At 57.4% G+C, this 24,938-nt stretch overlaps 1 protein-coding gene across 1 annotated transcript; it reads right to left on the reverse strand.

Annotated features, from left to right (window-relative positions):
- TSPOAP1 (TSPO associated protein 1) lies at nucleotides 1–24,481 on the reverse strand. Its single transcript, XM_039885743.1, has 33 exons — nucleotides 23,316–24,481; nucleotides 22,496–22,603; nucleotides 22,084–22,212; nucleotides 21,365–21,544; nucleotides 20,645–20,833; nucleotides 19,329–19,406; nucleotides 19,159–19,242; nucleotides 18,805–18,894; nucleotides 18,504–18,626; nucleotides 18,129–18,256; nucleotides 18,038–18,053; nucleotides 16,673–16,684; nucleotides 16,247–16,267; nucleotides 15,191–15,395; nucleotides 14,464–14,630; nucleotides 13,129–13,244; nucleotides 12,741–12,850; nucleotides 9,239–10,069; nucleotides 8,920–9,071; nucleotides 8,193–8,573; nucleotides 7,875–8,111; nucleotides 7,369–7,572; nucleotides 6,027–6,851; nucleotides 5,287–5,386; nucleotides 5,033–5,184; nucleotides 4,266–4,434; nucleotides 3,828–3,872; nucleotides 3,371–3,403; nucleotides 3,071–3,174; nucleotides 2,913–2,984; nucleotides 2,566–2,676; nucleotides 1,859–1,920; nucleotides 1–137 (listed from the first exon to the last, which is right to left on the reverse strand). The coding sequence occupies exons 1-32, from the start codon at nucleotides 23,643–23,645 to the stop codon at nucleotides 1,891–1,893; spliced, it is 5,532 nt and encodes a 1,843-aa protein (XP_039741677.1). The 5' UTR covers nucleotides 23,646–24,481; the 3' UTR covers nucleotides 1–137; nucleotides 1,859–1,890.
- Between the last annotated feature and the right edge of the window lie 457 nt (nucleotides 24,482–24,938).

Below are 24,938 nucleotides of genomic sequence, written 5' to 3' on the forward strand. Positions count from 1 at the left end.
CCCTTGGAGAGGAGACCTCGCATCTTCTCGCCTGTACCCTGCGGCACCCCCAGTTCAAACCTGGGGAAGCTGCCAGGGCCAGGGGCACAGGGCCAGCCTAGGGGCACTGTGGGCCCTTGTGTTGAGCTGGCCCAGTCCTGGAATGTGAGAGAAAAGAGACAAGATCAGGGCCCAACTCTCTGCCCTAACCTGACTCCTTTACCTCACAACCTCAGGTGCCTACACGCCCCCATGTCGCGGAGCCATGGTCAAGAACTAGAGCCCCACCAACCCACCACTGCCCCGCACACGTAGAGAACAGAGAGGAGAATGGGCACAACGATGATGAGGGAGCATGGAGCTGGGAGTCTGAAGCGACGGGCAGAGCCAGTTCTGCTTCTTTTCACTTGGGGCCTGGGCAGGCCCTCCCTCTTCTCTAGGTCTTTCTGTAGGGTGCTGGGCTGGCAGAGCTCAAGAGTCCTTGGACCTGATCCTTGGGATGGGTGCCGCAACTTCTCCCAGGTCATCCCCTCCCATCAAAGGGACCGCTTGGAGGTAGCCCTCCCCACCAGGGAAGGCAGCTCCTGCACCACCTCACAGAAGACAGACCGTGGCATCCAGCCCAGCAGCTGCGGTGCCCTGGGGCCTTCAGGGAGTGAAGCCAGTGCCCACCTCATGGGGAGGAGATCAGGACTCTTCCTTGAATGGCCCCTGAGAGTGCTGTTGGGAGCCTGGAGCCTGAGAGAGTCAGGCATCACTCAGCTCCCACAAGTATGGAGGCTACCTTGGCCTGCTTCCTTAAGCATCTTTCCCTTATTGAATCTCTTCCTAGCTCCATTTGCAATCATGAGTGGTCCCTCTGCCAAAGGCCTACCCAGATAGTGTTGTTAGTGGCTAAGGATAGGGACTGGGCAAATAGAAGAGCCACCAGGAAGCCTCTCCTAATCCCCCAGATTCCCATGTTCCCCACCATGACCTCCTGTGCCTGACACAGCCCAGGCAAGTCTTGCCAGCCTGCATGTTCCCCACTTCCCACTCCCCACTCCCTTCTTCAAACCCCCTTGCCACCAGAGCCTAGTAGTCTCCTGGCCAGAGCCAGTCATGGAACCCAGACCAGAGGCAGGGACTTGGGTGTCTAGCCTGGGGCCTGCCCCCACCAAGGCCCTGGTGATATGGCGGGACCTGCCCACCAAGAGGTCTGCTGGCACCTATTGGTTAAAGCACCTACTGCCAACCAGCCAGGCCTGATGACTGGCCAGGAGCCCCAGGCCCTTCCCACTCCCTTCCAGGTCTCCTTCTATAACATTCCAAGAGGGATGGGTTGCTGGGCAAACGGAGGTGGTCTCTGACCCCCAGAGACGAATGACGTGGGGTTATCCATGGACTCCAACTGTTTAAGTCTCCCTTTTATTGTCCCCAGCAGAGGAAATTGAGAGTTGGAAATAAAATCATGCATCTGATACCCTAGGAGGTCATGATGCAGAGGACAAGGACGGGGAAACTATTATTATTGGTGGTATTACATTCCGTCACCAATAATAATCACATTATAATACCATAGTCATATAGTATCATAATATACTGATGAGTCATAATATGAATGTCACGTAATATTCTATGAGCACGTGCTATAGAACATGAGGAGTTCAATAACATGGGCCATTATATACTAAGATGACACATATTCCTATAACAGCTGGCACTGACCAAAGGCAAGGGGAAAGGATGATCCTATATCCAAACCTGGCTCATAGCAAGATCTCCCACCCCCAGTGCCTGGAAGAAATTGGAAAAGCCAGGTCAGCTCTAGCATGCTGTCTGATTCTGGTCACATGGGGAGTGGGGGTCACATGGACATAGGGGCCAGTCCCCCACTTACATGTTGCTCTCTCTACATATATCTATCTCCATCTAGCACTGGACTCTTCTCCTCCTCGTTCTCTGAAGAACAGGGAACAAAGAGAGGAGATGGGTTACACACAGACCCACACGCTGTCCGCCCAGTCACCAGGTCTCCGGGTCACAGGAGCTGGTCCTGCTTTGCATAGTCCTCACCTTTGGAATTAACTCGAGGAGAACCTGGGGCTTTGCAGTCTCCCTGCGCTGCACGGTTGGAGCTTAATTGTACTCCACCCACCCCAAGGAGAGGCTGGCTCTACGAATGAGAACCCAGGAAGCTGGGCCTTGCTGGGCAACTGGCTTTAATAGGCTCCCAGGAAACAGAGAGACCCAGCAGAGTGGGAGGTTCCCTGAAACCAGGCCTATGACGGGTTAGAGGTGTGGGATTCACAGGGGTCCTTTTCCACAGGACCCCCTCGTCTGTGACAGCCCCAGGGTATGGGCAGCTGGATCAAATGGGCCCAGAATCAGGGTCACAGCTATCACCCTTTGCAGAAAGGGGCACTTACTGAGAGGAAGCCGGCCCTGGCTGCACTCCCTCTGGCAATAACTCAGCAGCTCCAGCCTGGGCACAATGCTCACCTGGATCACTGCCCACTGCGGCCCTCCCACCACACTGCCCTGGCCCCATCACCACAGCAGGGTAGAGACCCAATCGCTGAGCTGGGAACCCAGCTCCTCACTGACCTGAGTCTCGGCCTGAAGGGTTCCAGGCTCCCTGTCTGAGCCGCCCACCTCAGGCCCAGGGCCCTCCAAGAAGTTGGATGGAACCAGGCCCCTCCGTCCATTCAGTTCCCCCTACGGAGGAGATGTTGGTGAGACAGAGACTAGGAAAGAGGCCTCAGTTCCAGCACCCCTCGACAGTGAAGCCCTTGGGGTAAGAGCCTGGGGTCAATAACTCTGTTATGGGAGGTGACCTGTCCATACATCCAGGTGTCCATGAGGAACCTTTGCTCATCCCCTCCCCAGCTCGAGAGCCCTCTCTGAAAGGGCTGGTGAGGCAAGGTATGGCACCCCCACCCCAATGTTCTCACATAGTAGAAGCCATCATCATCCATGCCCCCAAACACAGTAATAACGTCTCCTGCTAGGAAGGGCAGCTCTGCCTGCAGAGAGACAGGAAGGCAGGTGTCAGGCCTGCGGAGGCCCTGACACCACCCCCCTTGGCTGGGCTCTATCTGAGGGTCCTCACCTCCACATCCATGTTGGGGGAGCTCTCTCGGGGGTTGTAGTCAAACGCAGCCACCATGGCTCGGGGAGCTCTCAGGCTGGCAGAGGAGACCGGCTGAGGGGGGCCTGCAGGGGGAGGGGGAGGGGTAGAAGACTCCAGACTCTCTCTAGACCTCCCACACTATACTAAAGTTTGCACTGGAGGTCTGCTGACCCCTTATTCGCCACCCCCCACACTAATTGTAGTTCCTGGAGAGAGACCAGAAGGGCTGCCCGCCCCACCTCTTTCCCCAGCCTCCCTTGCACAGGGACGGCCGCTCACCTGCACAGCGCTGAGCAGGACCTTCTGACTCAGCTGTGGAGAGAAGGTGCGTGTGAGGCCTGGCCCTCACATGCCTGCTCATCCCAAGCTGGGGATGGTGCAGGGCAGGCAGGACACTCAGCCTCACACAAGGGATGCAGGAGAAGGATACTTGGAGACCACATAAGCCCAGTCTTTGGTTTGGGTAGTGAACTAAGGCCCAGAAAGAGTAAGTGATTTACTTCAGGTTACAAAGAATTTACAGTCAGGTGCTTTTTGGAACAGAGGCACCAGCAAATCATTCTTTGTCCCCATTAGAATGAAGCTCCCCACTGGAGGGGAATGTATGTGATGAAGGTCTGCCCTGGTCCCCTTTACCTGTTCAGAACCCCACGTGTGTCTCCCCAGAGATCCAAGCAGTGCCCCCCATCCCCACTCATCCTCACAGGCCCCTGAAGGAGAAGGGGGTTTCACCCACCTTTCTTGGAGCGGCGGGGCTTGGGAGGAGGCCCAGTTGTGCGGGCTGTGGAGTACAGAAAGAGACCATTCCCTGATCCAGGAAAGCAAGTAGATGTAAGAGAGAAACTGAGGCAGGGGATAGGACAGTGACTCTGAAGTCTCCTCTTGGGGCTGAGCCAAGGTTCCTGCACTCAAGTTTCTGAAGGGCACTGCTCTCCCATCCCTGACCCCCGGGATCCAAAATACAAGGCCCATCCCCTCCACAGCAGACCCCACTCCACGTGGTGAGCTCACTGCTGTGGCCACACCGGCCTCAGTCTCTTTGAGGCCCCAGTGGCTCTGCTGGACTCTGGGTAAATGAGGCACCCCACCGCTCCAGACATACAAAGCTCAAAAGGGGGTTGAATTGGAACTGGGGTGGCAGGAGATATGGGTGAAGGACAGTACCAGGTCATACCTGCGCTGTCGATGAGAACATCTGGGGACAAATAACTCCGCTGGAGCAGTTGCTGTCTTTCTGTGGGACTGTCCACAGCCACCTCAGCCACCATGTTGCAGGGGATATAGCCCGTCCGGCCCCCACCTTCTCCTTGGTAGAAGCCATCGGCGTCCTTGTCCCCAAACACCTGGAGGCAAAGACCAGTTGTCTCGGGAAGCCAGTTCATCTTGCTCCCTATGACCCAGCCCCAGAACCCTGCAGTATCCACTTACAACTGCAAAGGAATGCTCTACCTTTTGCGGGAGGGGGAACAGGAAACAGGAGGAAACAGCCAATGATAAGGATCAAAGGGATGAAAGACAGAGCCCATTCCATATTGTCATCGCCCCAGTATCTAGAGGTCCATTCCCCTAGCCTATTCCAGACTAGATCTCCCCAACCTCGGAGCAACAGCAAAAGCCTTCAATGAATACTTGGACACATAATCAAAGTTGTAATGTTAACAGCAGCAGTTACAGTGTGCTTCGTGCCAGGCAGTTTAAGTTCTCTGGGTGCACTGTATCACGTAAAACCTCAAACAACTCTATGAGGTAGACACTAACATTATCCCCATTTTACCAAGAAGAAAACTGAAGCCCAGAGGAGTTAATCTACCCAAGATTACACAGCTAGAAGTGGCAACGTCACATCATCTGGCTCTAGAAGTTGTGTTCTCGCCCAGGCATGGCTATGATACCTCCAGTGCTAGGAAGGAGGGAGAAGGGAGGACTCGGACACTGAGTCACCTTCAGGAACTGGCCCTCCCGAAAGGGGAGCTCCTCTTCCCCAGCATCAGGGTTAGGTGACATCGACACAGGGTCATAGTCAAACAGAGCCACAAAGACCCTAACAGGTAGGTCCTGGTAAGCCAGCACTTCTGGGGGGCTCCTGGACGGGGCTGTGGAGAAGGTTGGGGAGAGAGAGAACAATGATAATAAGCCCTAGCCAAGGGGTAAAGAAAGGCCCCTTCCCCCCAGCCCAGCCCCCATCAGGTGCTCACCCAGCTCAGTAGCACCTGGCCTGTGGGGCCGGCTCCCTCTCCGCAAGGGGCCCCTCCTCCCAGAGCTATCTTGCCCTCTGGGCTCCCCAATTTCTATTGCCTGCAAAGACAGGGCAACAGAGAGCAGAAGTGTCACATCATCCCTCTGGCAGGCACCTCAGCAGGGGCGGGACCCTGCACGCACTCCCCAGCTCTGCCCCATCAGCATAAGCAGCACAGCAGAGCAGGGACGCAACATTCCTCTCCTGGAGCCTTGGCCCAACCTTGCTGGAGGCTTCAGACACCCCCATGGTGGGGGGGGGGGGAGTGGGGAGGACAGGATGGGAGGCCCCACCTCCAGCCACCCTAGTAGATGTGTGCAGAAGAGAGCTTAGAGCTTAGAGTTGGCCAAGGAGCATGTGAGAGGAGGGCCTCTTCTCAGCGTGTGGGTTGGGTGACGCTGGACATCACAGTCAGTGTCCTAAGCAGAGTTAAAGGCCACCCTGCCCAAAGGCAGGGGGTTGGCTGGAGACAGTTGGCGACTAATGATACCAGAATATTGTGCATCCCAGTTCCGATCAGCAGAAGCAGCAAAGCAGTGGAATGTGGGTGGGAGGAGGCATGTGAGCAAACCCGGAGGCCCAGCCCCGCCTCTGCTGATGGAGGTGGCAGCGTGGAATGGGAGTGGCTGGTGGGCAGCAAGCAGAGCCACCAGGCGGCAACAGGTAGGGGGCTGCCCAGGGTGGGGAGTGGGCACGGACCCGGGAGGCTGGCTCCTTGGCTCTGCCAGTCGCACTGCAGCCTCTCCGCTCTGGCTCCCCTTTCTCCCAGGCCAGGAGGTGTGAGTAGGGGCTGGGGCCTGAATTGGCCTTCAGAGCACCCCTGGGCCTTCCTATGGGTGCGGTGCCCCAGGCCTCCCCATCTCCGAGGTAGCAGGAGCTAGTGATGCTGATGCTCCCGCCGCCTGCTTCCTGCTCGTCCTCAGAATCATATTCAATGCTGATTTCCAAGCACTTGGGGGAAAGGCAGCTGGCCAGGCCAGATTCTGGGATTTGGCCACGTGGACACCTCCGGGAAGGGGCCGGCCGCCCTCTCCCACCAGCCTCTGGTCCACCCCTGGAGCCCTCGCCCACAGGGGCACCACCTCTCTCCCGTGTGGGGCCTGGTCGTCCAGAGGCCTGGGGCCCGCCGTTACTGAGAAGGCGGCTGCAGTGTTCCCGGGGGTCTGGGGACCGCTTGCGGTTTGGGGGCTTCTCGGTGGAGCCACTTCCTCTCCTCCAGCTGCTTCCACCAGCTAAGCCAGGCATGTCCTCCAGGTGGTCCCCAGCACTGGAAGGCTCAGGAGACAAAGGACATGGGCCAGGTCCTTGGGGTTGACGGCCATCACAGCCCAGACCCAGCGACGCGGGCTCAGGCGGGCTGGGGTCTTGAGAAGAGCCTGCCCCCGGCCTCTCCTCGTCCTCCTCTTCTTCCTCCTCAGGGATGCTAAAGAGCTTCTTGCTGCAGAACTGCTGGAGGGGCAGCTCCAGGATCTGCTCCAAGATTTCCTCGTCGCTGTCAGTCTCACAGGAGGGCTCGGGCTGGGGCTGGGGTTGGGCGGGGGGGGCAGCAGGGAAGAGAGGTCCATGGGAAGAGGAGAGAGCTGTGACCTTTGCTCTCAAATGCAAGCAACCCTATAGCCCTCCCTCAGCTTCCTCTAAGAGGAAGGACCAGAGAGGGGGCCCAAAGTTATATGGCATGTCCAGGGCAGAGCCAGAGGAAGAATGAGGGAACACACACAAACAAACAGGCTGCATGATGCTCGGGCCCCTATAATGGCAGAGAGGCCTCCCCACCTCTCCCCCAGCAGCTGCCAACAATAGGATCTCAGATGCGGCATCTGGTGGGCTGGAGCAAAAGAGCTCCTCACCCTCCTTCCTTCCCAGGAGGGCAGAGGCCAATCCTGAGCCACTTCCTAACTGCTGCTTAGGTCAGGCGGGGCCCAGGCCACACACCTAGAATGTTGCTGGCACTCAGCGGCGACTGGAGCAGCTGCTGACACATGGGGTAGAGGCCTCTGGAACCCAAGGTCTAGAGCCCACCAGCCCTTCCTCACCCCGTTACCTCGACCCCATTCTCCCTGATGCTGATGCCAGCAGCAACCTGCTTCTGGAAAGAGCAAGTCCTAGAACCCAGCTCCTCCTCTTCCTCCTCCTCCTCCTCCTCCTCCTCTTCCTCCTCCTCCTGGATGTCTGACAGATCTGAGTTGCGGCCATGGTCCACAAGGGAGTTCACTGGACGGACCCCGAGCTCTGCCGTGTCCTCCTTCTGCAGGAGAGGGGGAGTGAGGAGGGATGGAAGGAAGGGTACTCTGAACGAAAGGGGTTCTTTGGCAGAGGGAAAGAGGGTCATGTCCTAAATGGGTGTATGCATGATAGGGGGTTGGGAGAAGAAGGATGGGAGCCAAAAGAGAAGGAGAAATCAGGGAAGATGAAGTAACAAAGAAATAGACACACAGCACAGACCAGAGCAGAGAACCAGCAGAGAGGGTGACCAGAGTCTGCCTGGCAGGAAGCAAGGAGGCGAGCCCCAGTTCTCTGAGGTGGCACAGTGTGTCCCCAACCCCATACCTCAGCCCTGGGCCTCAGTCCAGGCCCTGTGTCTCCTCTCAGGCAGGCCTCAGCACAGGGAGCCTTCTGGGACAGTGGTCCCTGGGTGGAGCAGGGTGCCGGGTGGGCCTCTCCCGTGGTCCACTTGGCCTCCTCCTGGGCCAGTGAGGAAGGTGCAGGGCCAGTTCTCTCACCCACAGCTGGCTCGCTGGCCCTCCTGTCCTCTGAGGTGCCCTGCACAACCGCCCCAGCTTCCTCCTGGAATGGGAAGCACTGAAGAAGCGCCCAGCCCCAAGCCTTTCTTCTAGTCCCACCTGCTCCCCACCCCCAGCAGGGTACCTGGGAGCAAGGTACTAGGGGCTCCTCTTGGGATCCATTTGGTTTCTCTCTCAGAGGGCTTGCTGGGGGAGGCCCAGGAGGCTCTCGAGTTTCATGGGGCTCAGGGCGCCGGAGAGGAGAGCTGGGGTCTCCAGGCCCTGGGCAGGCTGGAGCGAGGGAGGGTCTGGCCTCTGAGCCTGGTCGTGGTGAGGGGCAGGAGACCGTGGCTGGCGGCAGGCAGGCCGCGGCTAGGGCTGGGGCGACAGGAGCCGGAATGGAGTCAGCTGACTCGCCATGGGGCGACATGGTGCGCACGGCCACTTCGCTGCACACCTGCAGCAGCTGCAGCTGGGACAAATCCGCCAGCACACTGCCTGCTGTGGGGGAGGCCACCTCCATGATCTGTGGGTGGGGGGAGCACAAGACGGCACAGGGAGGCTGAGATGGCCAAAGGTGAGGACACAGTAACAGCAATGGCGAGCATTATGCCAGGCACTGTGCCAAACCCTTGGCACGCTTCAGCTCACTTAATCCTCCTGGTCACAGGGCTTCATAATGGAGTGGTTTTTTTGACTACCAATCATCTGCTACTAAAGTCCATGCTCTTAACCAATCCGCTAACTAATGCCCAAATGCCCAGGACTGGGCACCTCTGTGCCCTACTGGGGAGATGAGGCCTCTGAGCATGGCAAGGAGAGACCCACATCTTCCTCCCAGGGTACAGGAGGGCAGAGTCCCCAAGCCATACCTTCTGCCCATCTGCATAAATAGCATAGCCTGTGACCCGAACGCCATTGGAGGTGCCAGCAGCATCTATTGTTACTGGGAGCCAGCTGATGACCAAGATTCCAGGGGAGGGCCCTGGCTCAATCTGAACATCCAACGGGGCATCAGGTGGGCCTGGAGGAAAGGGGGTACACAAGACCAGTAATGCAGGACACTCGCTACTGGAGATACCAGACCACTTTGCCATTTCCCTGAAAATGCAAATAGAAACAGTCTTCCCTTCCGCCATCACCCATGGCCTGGCCTCCTGGGTGTTACAGTCAATGCCCAAGCCTGCATACCTGCTGGGAGTGTGGTGAATTTCAGGGTGGCAGCCCGATGCTCTGGCCTCTCCCAGCCTGGTTCCCAGGACCCTCCAGGTGGGAGCTGAGCCTCCACTCGGGCCTGATAGTGTGTACCAGGACGCAGGTGGCAGAAGGTGGCCCAGTAGGTGCTGGGGCAGGCAGGGGGGCACTCTTCCCCATTGAGGTAGATGGCATGGGCTAAATTGGTATTGCTGGGCACCCAGGTGATCTCAGCGGATGTAGCTGTCAGTCGATGAACCCGCAGCTGGCGAGGTACCACTCTGGCCTGGGCACCCACCGCCAAGCAACAGCGCAGAGGGTCGGAGCTGCCCCGGCTGGTCAGGGCCTGCACGGAAACATGGAGGGGCGCGGCCCGCAGGTCCAGATTCTCCAGCACAGCCTTGGGGGGTGCCCCAGGTCCCAGGGCCTGACGCAGCTCCCCATTCACACAGATATGGTAGCCACGTAGCTCCACTCTCTCAGGAGGCGGCTCCCAGGCCAGCACCACACTGTGGGCCAGCTGCTTGAGGATGACCAGGTGGCGGGGGTAAGGCACAGCAGGGGGCGTGCCCAGGCCCTCGGGCTGGGGGCTCAGACTGAGCTCATCCCCTGCAGCCTCCTCTTCCGATTTGGGCTGGCTGCGTCCCCCGCTGCTCTGGCCCCCAATACTGCTGCCACCCCCACCTCCACTCAAGAAACTGAGTTCAGGGCCTGAACTGTGGGACAAATCGGCCAGCTCCGAAGGGAGGGAGGTCAGGAGATCGTCGTCCGACACGCGCTCTACAAAATTGGAAGGGACCAGGCCTCTTCGGCCATCCATGAGCTCCCCTGGCAGAAGGAGGGCAGGGAAGGGGCAGACAGAGAGGAAGTAGAGAAAAACCAGTCCAATAAATGCATTTAACAATGGTCAGTGGGCAATCTTAAGCATTTGACTCAAATCAACATATACCTGTCAGTGTTTTTAAAAGACGAGAACAGCCAAGATATGGATTAGGGACTTGTTCATTTTCGTGTGATGAGGGTATTGTGGTTATACAGGGCAGTGCTTCTTAAATTTTTAATGTGCATATGAATCACCTGGAGACTTGTGAAAATGCAGATTCTAATTCTGCTGGGTCTGGGTAGGGCTGAGACTCTGCGTTTCTAACCAGTCCGCAGGTGACACTGATGCTGCAAGGACGTAGGCGAATGTCCGTGTCCTGCGGAGGTGCATGGTGAAGGATGTCTAAGCAAAATGTCATGATGTCTACAGCTTGCTTTTCAATTGTTTCCCTTTACTCACCTACATATGGATAAAGCAAATATGCAAAATGTGAGCAGTCGTTGATTGTAGGTGGTGAGTACACAGATGTTCATTGTATAATTCTTTAATTTTCCTATACACTTAAAAAGTTTCATATTACACGGGCCTGAGGAGTGGGGACAGGGATGCCCTCTACTTCCTTTTGAGGAAAACAGACATCTTCAAAGGGAGAGAGAAGCATCGCCTCTTCTTACTTAAAGATTCCTTCTTCAGGCACCTTTTAGGAACCCTAAGGGAAGGAATCTTTAGAGACAAGAAACGTAAGTGCCAGAGAAAAGTTTCCTGTGCGTTCTAGATGGGATTAGGACCCACGGCAGGCCTGGGTCTAGGAGCACAACTGCCAGTAAGTCCAGGCAGCGACCAAAGGTAGGTTCTGCTACCTTGTGCCAGTTCCTCTGAACACCTAACAACAGAGTATTGTAACATTGGTTGTTTGTTTGAAGAATGTCAAGGAAGGAAGAAACTGGGCACACAGCATATCACGTCAAGCTAATTTGGGACAAGGAATAAGATCCCCAGGGAACAGACGAGCGGATGGCTGATGGGCCTTCGTGGGAAGCAGGGGAAGCACGGGTCAGGGCTGAGGGCAGGAAGTGCCTGTAGGCAGGTCTGAGCTGCAGAAGGGCCTGCAAGTTTCTCTAACACCCTCTCTCTCTGCTTAGACTAGGAGAAAAAAAAAAGGTAAGAAATCTTGAAGAAGAAACTATAGGGACTTAACAATAAATTAGATAATATAAGCACTGTAGTGGGCTGAATGGTGGCCTCCAAAAATATGTGCACGTTCTAATCCCTGGATCCTGTGAATGTGACTTTATTTAGGAAAAAAAAAAAAATCTTTGCTGATGTAATTAGGTTAAGGAGCTTGCGATGAGATCATCCCAGATAATCTGGGTGGGTCCTAAATCCAATGACAAGTGTCCTTATAAAAGACTCACGGAGAGAGACACGCAGAGAGAAGAGGAGGAGGCAACGTGAAAACAAATGCAAAGACAGTGGTGATGTGGCCACAAGCCAAGGAAAACCTGGTAACACTGGAAGTTGAAAGGTACAAGGAACTAATTCTCCCCTAGAGCCACCAGAGGGCATGTGGCCCTGTCAACACCTTGATTTCTGACTTCCGACCTCCAGAGATGTGAGAGAACACGTTTCTGTTATTTTCAAGCCACCCAGTCGGTGGTAATTTGTTATGGCAGCCCTAGGAAATTAATATAATCTAACAACAAAGAACAGTATATGAAACACAGGAGCCTTTGTGCTAAGCAGATCCACAGCCCTGAAAGGCTGGAGCTGGAGCCTAGGTCAGAGTCAGGCACATGCCCCGTAACTCGTGCCACCGAGGGTGGTCCAGGTGGGACCAGACGTGGAGAAAGCAGTCACTTTGCTAAACTTTGATGAGGAATATGGCATCCTACACCCACTTGTCTACATGCCTTTAAATCCATCCCAGATTGTATAGTTCAAGTTCTGGTAATATATATTTTTTAATTCTAGTAATTTGTGTTGAGTTAATATTTATATTTTTGCTGCCCCCCTTGAAAAAAAGAAAAAAGAAAAAGAAAAAGGTGTTGGCTTTTTGGTTTTCTCATAAAAACAAAAAAGTAGCCTGGTGCCCGGCCAGGGCCACCCCGGAGAGCATCTCAAGGCCATGTCTTCTGCAAGCTCTACGCTGTCACTGGTCTCAGTAATGGGGCATCTGCCTCTGTTGTCTGATCTCCCCATGAGCACTGGAGAATTTCCTGAAGGTCATATCCTGCGTAGGCCCTGACACCGGCTAACTACTTATTAACACCCTTTCTTGAGCTCTGGACCCTGATTCTTTCTCCCCACGCCCGACCGGAATCCAGCATCAGATCTATGCTACGTGCCTGACCACGGTGTCACTAGTGTTAAACACCGCCGTACCCTGTCTGCCAGCGCAAAGTGAATTTAGCCAAAATTCCCTGTGTCACTGTCCATTACCTAGACTTAGTAGGCCCTGTCCTGCCCTGCTTGGGGCACACTTGAAGTCAGACCAGCTGCCTGGGTCCCTTCCCCTCCCTTTCCCCACAGGTTACTAGGTCTCTATGGCCTTTTGGCTGAATCTGAAAAGTTATGGTGGGCTGAGCATGCTGGAGAGGGGTGTGGATGGGTGGAGGTCTTTGAGAAGAGGAGGTTAAAAGCAGGAGAAGAGACAGAATGATCCCTCTACCTTCCTACCTTCAAAAAAGCCATCTTCATCCATGGTGCCATAGACATAGATGTACTCGCCAGCAGTAAGCGGAAGCTCTGCCTCTGGGTTCTCGTTGGGGCCCTCAAAGGGGTTGTAGCTGTTAGAGGAGGCGAAGAGGGGGAGGAGGACAGTGACCTGCATCACGTGTCCCGTCTCCTCTCCCCACTGCCCTAGGTCCTTTTGGAGACTTGGCTGTCCACCATTAGCCAAGCTCACTCACTGAGCCCACTCTGGCCCGACTAGGTTAAGAGGACATCTCCAACTGGGATCCCTGTACCAAACTCCCCATCTCCAAAGGCCTCTGTCTTCACCAGGCCCCTTCCTCCCATACCACCCACATGCTGGGGGGATGGGGAGCAGGGATGAGGGGCCCACCTATAGCGTGCGAGGAAGACCTGGATCCTGGCTCCTCCCCGGCTGCCCTCTGGTGCTGCTGGGAGCAGGGAGACGCTGTCTGCCTCCAGCTCCTCCACCTCACTGGCTGTGTCCACCTAGGGGAAAACAGACAGGGCCAGTCCTCTCCAGGACCTGGAGCCAATGGCAAAGCAAGCAGGTTTCTAGGCTGAGCCAGAGGAAGACCCTGCACTGAGAAGGGAAAGTGAGCATGTATGGGACAAGGCCCGCAGTAATGATCCCCGCTGTTTTCTAAATCGGCACCTGAGCCAGCAGGTCCTGGCAAAGCCCAGTTTCCCTAAATGGGGGAGTGGAGACAACCTGGATCCCCCTTGAGCCCTGACCTCTGCTGCACCAATCCAGGAAGTAAGATCACATTCCCCATTAGAGATCACATTCCACACCAGCCACACTGGTGTGGGGTGGGTGTCCAACAGAAGTTTGTCTCCTTAAGATAAATATGCAGCAAAGCACTCAAACTATAAAGAGCTGAAGGCAAGGAGGCAGAAGGGGCAAAGAAATCCACGTGAGAAGGATACCCAGCAGGCCTGCACCAGGGCCGCCAAAGCCAGCAACACCGTTCTGTCCCACAAGAGGGCAGCAGAGGCCTGGTGCTGGGTTCTACCACTTTTCACAACCTTGGACAGCAGGGCTGCTCCTGGCCTGCCCGCTCCACTTTCTGGAGTTAGGGAGGTACAGAGAGGTACGAGGTGATCAGAAGAGTTGTGAGTGATGCTCAAGACCTTGGTGATAATAATAGCTGCCTTATGTTAAACATCTACTCTGTGCTCTGCACCAAGGGAGGCGCTTTCCTTAATTTTTTCATGTAATCCTCACAATAGACTTACAAGGTTTTATTAGCTCCAAAATCCAGACAAGGAAACCAAGGCCCAGAAAGGGTCTTTCTTGCCTAAGACAAAGCTGGATCTGAATCCCAGAACCTGTGCTTTCTCATACACCCGTCGCTTCTGCTACAGAGATTCTCATGAACAGTCTCATTATGTGGATCCCGGCGCCAAAGTGTCTCCTTCCATCCAGCCCAGGACTCTAGGGCTTCTCTGAGCCCCAGAAGGGTGGAGCTGGGCAGCCCCAAGGTAGGGCCTGCAGGCGGGCCCTGGAGAGCAAGACAGGCTCAGCCTGAGCTCCCTGCCCACCAGGAGGAATCCGCAGGCCCTTCTCTCCCAGGGCCTGGCTCCACTTCCCAGTGTGGGACCCTGTATAGACCAGCAGCCACCCAACTCCAGAAGAGGTCAGGGCCACCACCCTTCCCCCTTCCCCAAGGCAGAGCCAGACCCCAGACCCCTTCCCCGCACTGACCTCAGGCGTAGGGCATGACTTGGGGCTGTTGTGGATGGACTCAGAGCGAGAGGAGTTGGAGAGAGACTCTGCCTTCTTGGTCGCCCTTCGAGGGGCCCCAGCAAGGGTGGCAGGCTCAGAAGACTTTGGGGTGCAGCGCCCTGGGGAGCCCGGTGGGAGGTCAGGATCTAAAGAGAAGATGGTACATGAGTGTGGAGTCTGTGGTCTGAGGAGGGATCAGGGACCAAGGGTGGAGCCACTTGGACATGAGGATCGAGCCCTCGATAGCCACATTTCCTTAAAAGAAGGTAAATATTTGGGGGAAACTTACTAAGCAGAGGCGATTTACATATATTATTTCACACGATCCTCAGAGCAGCCTGAGCGGGTGCACTGAGCTATTCCTTTCTGACAGCTTGGGTTTAGCAGCAACCTAAACATGGACTAACCGAGTGGAGCTGGGACGACCGGACCTGACTGACCACCGGCTGATTTCACAAGCCCGTAGTGCCTGCTACTGTGTCCTAACGCCCAACTCCCAACCATGTCCACGGAGGTCTTGTTTGGGGGAAAGAGCAGTGGCCTGAGACGCCTGGGCCTGACACCCAGACAGCCACCCCTGGCCTGGCTCTAACTTGCTGTGTGGCTTTGGGTGAGTTGCTAGCATTCTCTGACCCTGAATTCTCAGCTCTATACAAAACCCCAGGCTTGGGGATTCCAGGCTAATGTCATTGGGAGTCCACCTTACCTTTGGGGCCAGACCCCCGGCAGGGTTGGGGGGTGGAGCAGCAGCAGGGGGGTGGCGGGCGGTCCCCAAGGACACCGCAGCCCAGAGCCGAGGAGAGAAGATCCAAGGGGCCAGGGTGTAGGCGGAAGGCCTGGAGTTCTTGTGCCAAGAGGCCGAAGCGCTCTGTTTGGCTCCGGCACTGCTCCTCAAGCTCTCGAACCCGAACCTGAGCCAAGACCCACCATGACCCACCAGGCCCAGCAAAGCTGCCCAGTCCCTGCCATCACCAGACCCGGCAAAGATGCTTGGTCCCTGCCAACCCCACACAGCCTCACACAGAGATTCAGACCACATCGCCCAGCCCCTAGGCCTGGGCCCCACCCCTCAGCCTGGCTGCCCCACTGCTCTTAATGATATCTGAGTGGAGGGTGAAGCTCTGGGAAGTCCTCACCCCTAATTCTCCCCCAGAGAAGGGCTGGGACCTGCCTCACACTCAGCACCACCTCATGCCCCACGCAGTGGCACTTCCTGCTTCTGGCTGCTTTCTAGGCCAAAAAGGTTGGCTCCCACCCCCATCACTACCATCGCCTCAGGAGTTTTCTCAGCTCCGCTGCTTTTCACCCTCCCACTGTCAATGACCCAAATCCCTGCCCTCAGAGAAGTCCCCAGAGAGAGCCCAATCAGGAGCCAGGGACATCTCTGCAAGAGGGATAGGCCAATTCTCGAGATCTTTTCTCGTGTCTCCCAGGAGCCCCAGCTTCAGGGGCTCTCCCCTGGTCCACGTCAAGAGGATCGTGGGTGAGACGGGTGAGGAACTTCCTCATGGGCTGAGCGGCTAGGTTTTAGAGGACAGAAGTCCCCATGTCTGCCGGGCACAGTGGCAGGCCTGGGACAAGGAGATGGCCCACATGTCCTGTTGGAACTCCAGCATATCTACAGATGCTCAGGTCTGCTCTCAGCCACACCCTGCTCTGTTGGACTTGAGAGCTGGGACCACTTGCACCTGATGCTCAGCCTGCCTGGAGTGGGGGTGAAGCAGGGGACACCCCAGCAGGGTTGTGGATCAGGAGGCTGTACCTGCATGGAATCCAGGGTAGACTGTGGCAGAAAAGCAAAGCACAGAGGAGAGGTTAGACCCTGAGCCTGTGGCTCATTATCCAGAGAGGGAAAGAGAGAGAGGCCCAAGTGGACACCCTCTGGTCAACTCCCTGGACTGAGCGATTCCTAAATGGAAGGATATTTCAAGGTGAAGGCAGCCTCTGGGGCGGGTGGCAATGGGAGACCACTTTCACCAGACCAGGAGCCCTTGCCCAGCTGAACTCTAGCCTAAGGAACAGGCCAATGGTAGAGGGGATTCTCTAGGCCCCGGAGCATTTAAGGGCCCTTCCCGCAACCCCACACCCCAAGCCCCTACACACAGTCCATTCCAGCTCTCCCCGAACTTCCCTTGCCCCCACCCACCCTGCAAGCTGTGGTGTTGCTGTGGCCACCTCAGGGACCTACCTCCAACAACAACTGCAGGGCCTTGCATGTTTCTCTCTCCTGAAAGCTGCCCTGGGCCTACAGGTGGGAGGAGGCAGAATGCTGAAGGGGGAGGATAAGGACTGGGAGCGGAACAGAGGGAGATAGAAGGGGGGGGTGGGAAGGTGAAAGTGGGGAGAAAAAGGAAGAAAGGAGGAGAAGAGGAAGAGGGAAGGACTGGAAAGGGGAGGCTAAGGGCTCCTCCCTCCTGAACCCCCAGCCCTGCTGAGCGCACACCTTAGGCCAGAAGGCAATGGTGTCAAGGGGAGGCAGGTCTCATGCTGTTTCTCTTTCCGGGACATACAGTGTCCCGTTTCCCTCCTACCTCTCTGGGCGCTCCTTCTCAGCCTCATTCACCTGCTCCCTGCCTCCAACCCTTTTTGAATGTTAGGGTACTGCTGGGCCCACTTTATACTCTTCACTCTCCACAAGGGGCCCCTCGAGTCACAGCCCAAAACACATCTTCAAGACCAATATCCCATGACTCCAGACGAACAGATCCAACCGTCCGTGAACACCTCCACTTGCATGTTTAACACGAAACTCAAACCTGGCCGAAACAGAACTCAGAACTCAGGATTCCCTACCTCTCAGATCTGTTGCCCCTTCATCTGTCACCTCCTGGGGAGTAAAAAGCCACACCCTCCATCAGGGTTCGCTCAGCAAACGGGTGACAGATTGTCGTTCCATGACTAGAATCCATGGAGTCTTGGCGATTCTACCTCCAAAATATACTTCAAGTCCGTCCACTCGCTTCCACCTGCACTGCCTGCACCCTAGTCCAGACGGCCATCATCTCCCACCTGGACCCCTGCAACAGTTACAACGCCCGATGGCCCTGCTTCCACAACTGCTCCCCCAGTCCACCACCCACAGCACTGCCAATGTCATCTTCTAAAATTATGAGTCAGATCATACTACTTCCCTGCTTGGGAACTTTCAACAGCTTCTAACCACTCAGAGGGCAAACATCCAAACTCCTTCCACAGCCTTTGGGAGAGGGGTGGGCAGGAGGAGGAGGTGGAATCTGGCTCTTGTCTCCTCCTACTGTTCCGTCCGTCCTACTGCATTCCAGCCACACTGGCCTGGACCCCCAAGCTCTTCCTCGCCACGGGGCATTTGTGCTTCTAGTCCTCTACCTGAAGTGCTCTTCAGCCGGCTCCTTCTTGCCCATGAGGTATTAGAACCTTCCCTTACTGACCTCTCTAAAGTGGCCCCTCGCCCCATCCCAGTCACTCTGGTACATCACCCTGCTCACTTTCCCCATTGTACTCATCAGTGATCAGGATCACCTCACTCACAGATCTGCTTATTTGATGATTGGTCAGAGACCTGGTGTTTGCCCACCACTGTCCCCCAGTGCCTGGCATACAGTGGGTGCTCAGTAAATGCTCATTGGATGAGTGGATGACTCAGCTGGGGTCCAGCAGCCTATCACCCTTCCCTAACTTCTGCCCTCACCTGCTGTAGCCTCCGAACCTCCTCCTGCTTCTCCTGCAGGCTGAGCCGAGCCTGCTCATGCTCCACCTCCAGCTGCTGCCGCCGCTGGGCCACCTCCCGCATGTGCTGAAACACAAGACCCTGGGTCAAGGCCAGAGCCCCACCTCACCATTTCTAAGATGAGGGAGCCTCAGACACCATTCGTTCCCGATATCCTCTGGTAAAAAGCAAACCAAGGCTAGAGAAGGGAAGGGACGGGAGGCTCCAGGACTCAGCCTCAGACCCCAGAGCCCCACGAAGGGCATATTCTACTACCCCACTTTCTCCCTGTGCCAGGGACCAGTCCTCTCCCCCTCCTACCCAGTTCTCTCACCTTCAGCACCTGCTCCAGGCTCTCCAGCTTGCTCTGCAGGCCCTGACTCTTGCGAAGGGCCGAGTCCCTCTCCTGCGTCACCCCCAGGAGCTGGCCCCTCAGCTCTGCATTCTCCCACTCCACCTGGAGATCGGGGAGTGGCAGGGAGCTGGGTGGGTGAGCCTTGTCCCACCAGCTCCCTCACCAGGGGGAACAATACCCTTCGTACTCTCTGGCCCAGTTCTTGGCGGGGGGTGGGTGACGAGGAGACAGGCCTCCGCCAGTGACCAGGGCCCTAGCAGGAGCCCAGGCCCCACAGTACCTGCTCCTTCTCCGTGGCTCTCCCACTGAGCCGAGAGTTCTCCTCCACAAGACGGGCATTCTCATTCTGGGCTTCTCTCAGCTGCAGTTCCTGAGAGACCAGAGGAACTCTGGGGAGGGGGCTCGATACCCACCTTCCTCCCCTCCCCCCGCAGAGGACCCTGCCCTCCCAGATAAGGCCTTCCTCCCCCACCTGGAACCCTGCATCAGCCAGGAAAGGAGAGCCCCTCAGCACAGGAGAGAAAGTGTGTTCTTGAGGGCAAGAGGGATGAAAGCAGAGGTGAGAGGGAACCCACTGCCTGGCCGGCCTAGGGAAAGTGGGGTGCTGGCCTCTGGGAGACCCTCCAGAGCTCACCAGCTCTTCACATCGCCTCTGCTTTTTTCGGGCTTCCTGCTCCAGGCTCTCACATTTCTTCCGCTTCCTGCTGAGCTCTGACTCCTGTGGGGTCAGAACTGAGGGGTCCTCATGTGGCAAGGCAGACCCGTCCACAACAGGTCTCCTCCACCCCTTGGCCTGAGACTTACCAGCTGCTGCACCCTCTGTTGTTTCTCTGGCTCCCCTAGGATCACGGGTGGGTTTTCCACATCCTCCTGGGTTGTGGCCTGGAAATGCCCAGGAGCAGGGGGCTGGCATCTGAGAACAGGGCCCAGGGGCAGCTTGCCCCGAGCCCAGCCTGTCCGTGGGAGATTCCCACCCCATCTTACAGTCAGCAAAGAGATCCCTGGCCAAGAAGGGGCTGGGTGCTGTCTGCCCACCCTCTCCTATCATCTCCAGCTGATGCGTAAGTGCAGAGGCTGCACCTCTGGGTCCTCCAGACACAGTACTTTGAGATCATGAGACCCATGTGTGCCCTGGGAGATAGGTCCCTTATCCAGGCCAAAGCTTTCCTTTTTTAGCTTTTTCCAGCAGCAGCCCTGCTCTGCGCTCAATAACTGTCCTGGTGTCCTTCGGTAACTGGCAGAGAACTAGGAGGCCGCCTAGGTCCCCAGGGATGTGGTGTTCCCAGAGCTAGGGGTTCTGGACCATCTAAATCTTGGCTTGGCCTAGAGCACTGCAAACCTGGCCAGACCCTCCCATAGCTTCCCCCAAGCCCACCCTGTCTCACTTTCTATTTATCTGTGCAAACTCTTGGGGAGGACAAGTCCTGATGGGAGGTGCACCTCCTTCCCTGAGCCACGCAGAGAGGCAAACTCTGAGCAAGAAGCACCCCGCACCTGGAGGCCTTGGTCGCTATGGAGACCTTCTTTCCAGAAGGAAGTGGACCTAGGTGCTACCCAAGGAGAGAAGATAGAGAGGGGCCAAACCTCTAAGTTCTAGGGGTCTGGAGTGGGGTCCCTCGCCCTCGCGACAGGGGCTGTCTAAGCCCGGCGCCCAGTGAGGGTCGCCCGTACCTGGAGCGGGGTCGGACGCACCTCCGCCCCCGGGTAGCCGGGGCCGGGCCTAGGCGACCAGGCAGGCGCTGAAGGGGGCGTCCCCGCGCTACGCCGGCGGCGGGAGGCGGCGGCGCGGGCTGAACCCCGGGCGGCTGCCAGGGCAACCAGGGATTTGCTGCTGGGCTGTACCACTGGCAGCGCAGCAGGGGCGGCGGGGCGGGCCCAGCGGGAGGCAGGCCTACCGAGGGCGGACCCCGATCCCCCCGGGCCGGGCGCCGCGCAGGTACGAGCGCTGGGAGGCTGGGCGGGGACCCTGCCCCTGGCGTCGGGAAATCTCCCCAGCCCTTGGAGTTCGCACGCCGCCACCAGGTTCTCGGGGTTCTGAGCGCGTTTCAGGGGGAGATCGCGGAGCCGTCCCCTTCCCCATCTACACATACCCACACACCTGCCCTTGCGCCGGCGCTCACCTCTCCCGGAGCCCCGGGGGCGGGCGCCCCCGCTCTGACCCCGGCAGTGGGGCCCGGGGCCCGGGACGGCAGCGGTGGCGGCTCCTGCTGGTTGCGCAGGGCGATCTGCCGCTGCAGCCGCAGTACCTCCCGCTGGGACTCGCGCAGCAGCCGGTCGAAGTCCCGCACGTAGAGCCACTGGGGGCCCTCCTGGGTTGCAGGGACAGGGAGGGGAGTTTGGCCTAAACCCCTGCGCGCCCCACGCCGTTCCCTTGCTGGAAGGGCTCTGACGCGCGGGAACGTGCACATCTTCCCATGCATACATGCCTGGTCACAGGTGCGTGAGTATACAGCCACATGCTTCTGCTAGCCCGTGTGCAGACATACACAGTAACTCATTTACTGGGCATTCGCGGTGTGCCCGGCACTGTGCTAAATGTCGTGTGAGCATTGCTTCGGGCAAATGTGACATGCGAGGATTCAGACGGCCCGTACCACTGGCGTACAGCCTGAAGCCTGGAGCACAGAAATTCCCGGGTCTGGGACTCATGGCTCCGCCCCCTTCAGTTCAGTCTTCTCCCCGCTCCCACCTGGGCCGTTGCCAGGGGAACCTACTCCCCGGCAGCCTCCACCTTCCCGCTTCATTTGCATCTAATTAACATCTCGGTCTACATCCCACAAGCCAGGCTGGTGGCCCTGTGTAGGGCTGAGCTGGATGGGGTGACCAGGGCCTCCTCGCACCTTGCCCGCCAGGGTGAGCCTGGCCTGCAGCTCCCTGCACTCCCGCTGCAAGGCAGCAATCTGCTTGTCCTTGGCCAGCAGGGCGCTGGCTGTCTCACTGAGGTCCTGGGCTCGCTGGCGGGCCAGGGCCTTCCGGCACAACTCCAAGCTGGCCCCTGGACAGGGCATGGGGGCACTCACCTGGCCAGAGGAGGGGTAAGGCCAATGGTCATCTGAGGGCTGGGGCACTTCTCCCACTCCTCAGCTCCTCCCAAAAGAGGGGTTAGGATGAAAATCTAGAAGTGTGGCCTCCTGCTTTTATCTTATGTCTGGGGCCTCAGGGGACCAACAGCCTCACTTGACCTCATCCCATCAACCCTCAAGCAGGACTGAAAGGGTTAACCACACATCCTAGTTTAGGCCCAAAGGATGCTGCTAATTTAGGGCTGCCACTGTAATGGGTCTTCATCCCTGCCCCCACGGGCTCTGCACCCAGGGATGAGCTCAGCAGGGGGCTATAGCACCAACATGTGGTAATCTAGAATCCTGCTCCTTCCTTCCTCCAGTAGCTCCAGAAACCCTCAGCCTTCTAGCCTGGTCAGCATTTCCCCTTCCTACACTATAGCCCCTGCTTTCCTGGATGCTGAGTCCACGACTCCCAACCCCTAGCTCTCGGGCCTATCCCTGGGTCCTCTCTTCCCTGGTCACACAGCCTTCATCCGGCGGCCTCTAGTCCTCACCACCTTCAGGTTAGTCTCCTGCAGTTTCCGAGCCCTCTCCTCCAGGCGCTTGGCAATGACCGCCAGTTCGGCATTCTTCCGCTTCAGCCTCCGAACCTTCTCCTCTGTCTCTGGAAAGCTGCTCTTCCTCTGACAAGGGATCGGCCAGAATAGAGACATGTGGGGAACACCCAGTAGACTCAATCCTAACTACCCAGGCCTTGGGCTAGAGCCCTGGGCTCACAGTGGGGTCCTCGGCAACTCTAGGTAGGGGTCCGCCCTCTTTGGGTCAAGGATCAAGTCACTTTCGTGTGGCCCCCACTTGGAGAGATGTACATGGGATGAGGAGGACACTGAGGCAGAGGGCTGGGGTGTCTGAGTCTGCCTTCCCCCAGCTCCAACCAGGACCCAGGACTCGCTTTCCAAGCCTCACCAGCATCTGGTTTTCCTCCTTAAGGATGGCACAGCGCTGCTGCAGCTCCCCCAGGGCCCTCAGCAGCTTCGGATTGGGCCTGTCCCCGAAGCCCATGTTCAGTTTGCCCTGGCATAGGAAAGGACAGGGTACAGGGCTTCAGGAGCCCACACTATCTAGTCACATCCCTCCCTATACTGTTCTCTCCCACGTCCCAGGCCTTCAGAGTACAGCACAGGAGGTCCAGGAGAAGGGGCTATTTAGTCCTTCCCACCCACACTGCACCCCCAACCCTGGGACCCTCTCTGGTAGTCCCCAATTCTTTCCATCCCTGTTCATCTCCTCCTAAGAAATGCCAGCTCAAGTTCCCATCCCCACCCCTCCAGGCTCCTCGTGGCCCCTGAGTCCCCTCCCCCGAAGTCCTGCTCCCTCCATCTTCTACTGGAGACTACCCAAAATCTTGTCCTAGCGCCGAGCCCCCTCCCCTGAATCTGCTCCCCCTGGACCCTGCTTCCACTATATACCTCCACACACCCCAGTATCCTCCAGCCCCCAAGGACAGAGACTCATGGAGGAGGCGACACAGACATATAGTCAGAGAGATACTAACAGAGGGAGGGGTCGTCGCAGGGCCAGATGTTTACAGACAGGCAGAGAGTCAGAAGGACAGACAGATGGCAAAAAATGGAGCCTCTGAGATTCCTGCCCAAAGAAGGGAGGCCACACAGTCACCAAGATGGACTCACAGAGACAGGCCATGAGAGGCGAGGTGGGCAGCAGGGTTGCATACCATGTCCAGGCCCCCCCACCTCTCAGACCGAGCCTTCCACAGCTCCCTTACCTTATGGAAAGCCTCCACCTCCTCATCATCCAGCCTCAAGCAGCTGGGTCCTGAGCTCGATGCTTGTTGCCCCAGGCTGGGCAGCCCAGGTTCTGTTCCTTCAGGGTCAGCGCCCCCCACAGGCCCAGGGCTCTGGGTTCCCTGGGGCTCGGAGCTCTCCAAAGTGTCCAGTTCTCCAACCTGCAGAACTGCCGGAGTATCACCAATGCTTGGGGCTGCACCTCCAGGTTCGCCCCGGTGACCTGGAGTCCAGCTTTGCCAGGCGGGCAGTGCCCATGGCTCCATGGCTCCAGGGTCCCCTGGCCGTGGGAGGGGTGTCAGTTGCTCCATGGTACTGCCAAGGGGTCCCAGGACGCGGGCCGAGGGACATCACCTAGCCAAGTGGAGGAGCTGGCGAGGGTCATGCCAGGCCAGACCCTTTCCTTTCTGAGCTCTTGGCTTCACCGGGGCTCCATTCAAGGTTGGCCGAGTTCTTCCTCACCCACAAAGGAGGCTGCGGGAGTCAGAGCTGCCAGAGCTAGAGCCGGGGGTATGTGAGCTATGTTTGCTCGTGGCTGTGTGTGTGAGGGTGTGTGGAGGAGCAAGGATGTCCCTGTGGGGGCTGGGAGGATGTGCAGAGGCCACGGACAGCAGCGCCTGGATGAGGGTGTGCGTGTCTCCAGGTCTGTCTATGCGGGTCAGCGCTGTCTTATGTGTGTGTTTGGAGGATGAGTGCCCCCACTTGTGTGTGTTGGGGGGTAGCGGTTCTGTGTGGCACTGTCTGTGCCTGTTTCGGAGTTACCAGTTGTTTCTGTGTGTGTGTGTGGGTGTCTGTATTGCAGGGCTGTGGCAGCGTATGATGCTGTCACTGGTTGTATCTGAGCATCTGTGTGGTGCAGCTGTGTGCATGGGTGTCATTGTGTGTCCATCAGCGTCTGTGAGTCTGGCTATCCATCACGACCCCTCAGCTTGGTTAGGATCCGCAGGAGCTGCTGGGGGTGATCCCCAATGGTCCGCTGTAGTCCTTTATCTCCTGCTCCTCTCGCCGGTGCTGCTCGCTCGCTCGCTAGCTCGCGGGGCTGCGGGGCTGGTCCTAAGGAGGCCTGGGTCGGTGGGCTGCCTGCCTCATAGTCTCTGTCCCTGCCCTACCGTCCCGGAACCCTAAGAAGGTGGGCGCGGAGGAGGGCTGAGCCTCAGAATGGGGGCGCGGGCGGGGGGGGTGAGCAGAGGAGAGCCAGCCCTCCCCTCCCCCTCCCCTCCCCTCCCACCCACCAATAGGAAGTCAGCTGCTGGTTTCCATGGTGATGGCGCTGGACTGGTGGGTTGGACCGGCAGGCAGGGTCGGGACAGAGGGAAGCACAGGTTCCTCAGGGAATCCCTGCCCAGTGCCCTCCATATGTGGCCTCCCACACCTCCTCATACCTTCTTGGGTACAGAGGCAAGGGAGGCTGCAGACTGTCCTCCCAACATGGGAGCCCCAGACCATAGAGACAGAGACAGGAGGTGATATGACGGAGATCCAGCCATGGAGAAAGCAGGAGTAGAAAAGATGGAAATGAGATGAACTAAAGAGAAACAGAAATCAAGAGTATGAAAACAGGAAGAAGCAGAGACAGAGATAGAAATAGACTGAGAGAATTGCTT

The sequence above is a fragment of the Pteropus medius genome, unplaced genomic scaffold, assembly GCF_902729225.1.
Source record: "Pteropus medius unplaced genomic scaffold, Ma_sr-lr_union100, whole genome shotgun sequence".
NCBI classification, from domain to species: Eukaryota; Metazoa; Chordata; class Mammalia; order Chiroptera; family Pteropodidae; genus Pteropus; species Pteropus medius.

What these genes read in the sequence shown, in the direction of transcription:
- TSPOAP1 (XM_039885743.1), bottom strand. Translation starts at nt 23,645, where the DNA reads ATGGAGCAACTGACACCCCTCCCACGGCCAGGGGACCCTGGAGCCATG. An exon ending in GCCTGGAGCAGGTGCTGAAG is followed by an intron (nt 18,257 to 18,503) that starts GTGAGAGAACTG and finishes CTTGTGTTTCAG; the next exon opens with CACATGCGGGAGGTGGCCCA. An exon ending in CCCCCAACATGGATGTGGAG is followed by an intron (nt 2,985 to 3,070) that starts GTGAGGACCCTC and finishes GTCTCTCTGCAG; the next exon opens with GCAGAGCTGCCCTTCCTAGC.